Here is a 2,500-nt window from a genome sequence, read left to right as displayed (position 1 = left end):
CTCTCTTTATAGGCCCACGCACTTAACTATTTTATCCCTGCAATTGTTCTTTATCTCTATTTCTTTTTCTTTCATTCTTCTCTCTCACTCTTTCTCTCTCTCTCTCTCTCAGGCTCACAATAAAAAGAAATTCATGCTTTCCACTCCATCTCTTCCAGATAGACCCGTTAGGTCTTTTTCTCCATCTCTCAAATTACACCGTCCTCTCCACACTTGGGGCTTGTTCTCTTCCTCTCTCTCTCTCTCCCTTTGTTCTCTTCCTCTCTCTCTATCTCTCTCTTTTCCCCCTGTTTGACACCAAACTCTTCTGCCTCCTGCCCTCTCACACAAAAGCTATTTTCTCGAGGGCCTTCAAATAGACTAATCGAATTTGCCTGCGTCTCTCTCTCTCTCTCTCTCTCTCTCTCTCTCTCTCTCTCTATCTAGTCACAAGACTCATCTCGTTCCTCTCCTTTTCTTTCTAGTTTATTTTTTTTTCTTTCATTTTCTAACTCTTGGACTCTTGAGGCCTGAAGAGATCAGGTGACCCCCAGAATGGACCCCAGCCTGGTTCTATTGCAAATCAGAACCAGAACCGCCCTAGAGTCAGCTATTTTAAGAACCCAGCCGTGCAGGCGGTTCATTCGCTGTCGGATCACTTGCTTTGGACAGACAGAGGCGTCTTCTAAGGCGTCTTCCTAACATGAGACACTTTTATACTACTGCGTCTGAACTCACTCATAGGTGATAAACACATCTGGAATGCCAACTGGATTAACATGGTTCCTTAGCTATCACAGTTCCAAGTATGTGAGACATACTTATGCTCACTTATGCCAAGAATCACATCACACACACACACACACACACACACACACACACACACACACACACACACACACACACACACACACACACACACACACACTCTCCATGGTCCAACAGCTGTTGTTGGATCTGTGTATTCGGCCTGTTGGTAGAGTGGAAGTGTGGCTATTTATCCCAGCATTGTAAACCCAACAGCAAACGTCAGAATGTTGAGAGTGTGTTGGGGCCCATGTGCAGCAGAGTGAGGAAGAGAGTGATAGAAAGGGATAGAGAGAGAAGGAGAGAGAGTGTGTGTGTGAGAGAAAGAGAGAGAACGAGAGTGAGAGAAACAGGAAGAAGGAGCACAAGACTTGGCGAGCTAATTTGCAGTGAGATCATCTGAGACACATGAACAGTGCCACATGTGCTTCAAAAGGAACTGTGTCTGTTGTTCCCTCTCTCTCTCTTGTTCCCCCTCTCTCTCTCTCTTGTTCCCCCTCTCTCTCTCTCTCTCTTGTTCCCTCTCTCTCTCTCTTTCTCTCTCTCATTCCCTCTCTCTCTCTCTCTCTTGTTCCCTCTCTCTCTCTCTTGTTCCCCCTCTCTCTCTTGTTCCCCCACTCTCTCTCTCTCTTGTTCCCCCACTCTCTCTCTCGTTCCCTCTCTCTCGCTCTTGTTCCCCCCCTCTCTCTCTCTTGTTCCCTCTCTCTTTCTCGCTCTCTCTTTCTATGTCATGCTATTTCTCTCTCCCCCCTTGGTGTGTTGGGGAGGTGATAGTATCTATAAATGACGATGATGACTTGTTTATCTTGTGATATAGACTGACTTGACCAACATTGATCTGTTTTTAAATAAGTGTTTTAAAAAGTCAAAGTGTTTCTTTCGCTCTCTTGTTCTCTCTTCTTTCTCTCTCTCTTTCTACCCCCCTCTCTCCACAAAGCCCTGTTGGAGAGATGGAATGGAAAAAAAACAAGAGCCGCTCTCTCTCTCCTCTATCTCTTTTCTCTTTCTCCTCTTTCGTCACCCCTCTCTCCTGGACCCTTCTGTCTCCCCACTGGTCTCAATCTTCCAATGTTTATTTCCTAACCTCTCTTTGCCTTCCCTTTGTCTTCCTAACCTCTCTTTTGCTTCCTCTCGTCCTCCTAGCCTCTTTTTGCCTTCCATCCTCTCTCCTTCTACTCTTCACCATCTCTATTTCACACTCATTCACTTCCACACTTTCTCACCCTGAACAATTTGGCAGACCTCTCTTTTCCTTTATGCTCGCTTCACCTTCCCATCTTTTCACCTTCACTGTGTCTCTTTTTCTCTATCTTTCTCTCTCTCCAAATTTATCTCTCTCTCTCTGTCTCTCTCTCTCTCTCTCATCTCTGTCTTTGATGCTCTGACTTTTTGTGCCAACGCTTGGACAGAGTTCCTGGCAGAGCTGACGTGTAAATCTACCTTTCAAAAGGAAAGGTCTCAGAAAACAGATGAGGTGATGGTGCTTTGATATTCCATTTTTTATCCCCCCCACCCCAGGGCCCTTTGTTACCTCACAATGGCAGCCACTCGCATGGTAGCCGCCGCCATGACGCTGGTTGTTGTCATGGCATTCGTTGCGCCAACATATGGAATGAGTAACGAACTGGATTATGGGAACTGGAACTACAGGGAAGGAGGTAAGGAATTGTGGGAAACTGGTCCAATTAAGGCATCAGGTTAAACTGATGGTTAG

The 2,500-nt window shown here is 45.8% G+C and overlaps 1 protein-coding gene across 1 annotated transcript in view; it reads left to right on the top strand.

The window, feature by feature from the left end:
• Positions 1 to 2,500, top strand: part of si:ch211-243a20.3 (uncharacterized protein LOC100151507 homolog) — an 8,065-nt gene that overhangs the window by 1,701 nt on the left and 3,864 nt on the right. The window contains exon 2 of the mRNA XM_012829029.3: positions 2,305 to 2,444. Within this exon, the coding sequence (XP_012684483.1) occupies positions 2,324 to 2,444 (121 nt within the window). The 5' untranslated portion in view covers positions 2,305 to 2,323. The remainder of the gene's footprint in view (positions 1 to 2,304; positions 2,445 to 2,500) is intronic.

Source organism: Clupea harengus, chromosome 24 (assembly GCF_900700415.2).
Source record: "Clupea harengus chromosome 24, Ch_v2.0.2, whole genome shotgun sequence".
In the NCBI taxonomy this organism is placed as follows: domain Eukaryota; kingdom Metazoa; phylum Chordata; class Actinopteri; order Clupeiformes; family Clupeidae; genus Clupea; species Clupea harengus.
Note: the sequence above shows the minus strand (reverse complement) of the source record. Positions and strands in the feature narration are given on the sequence as shown.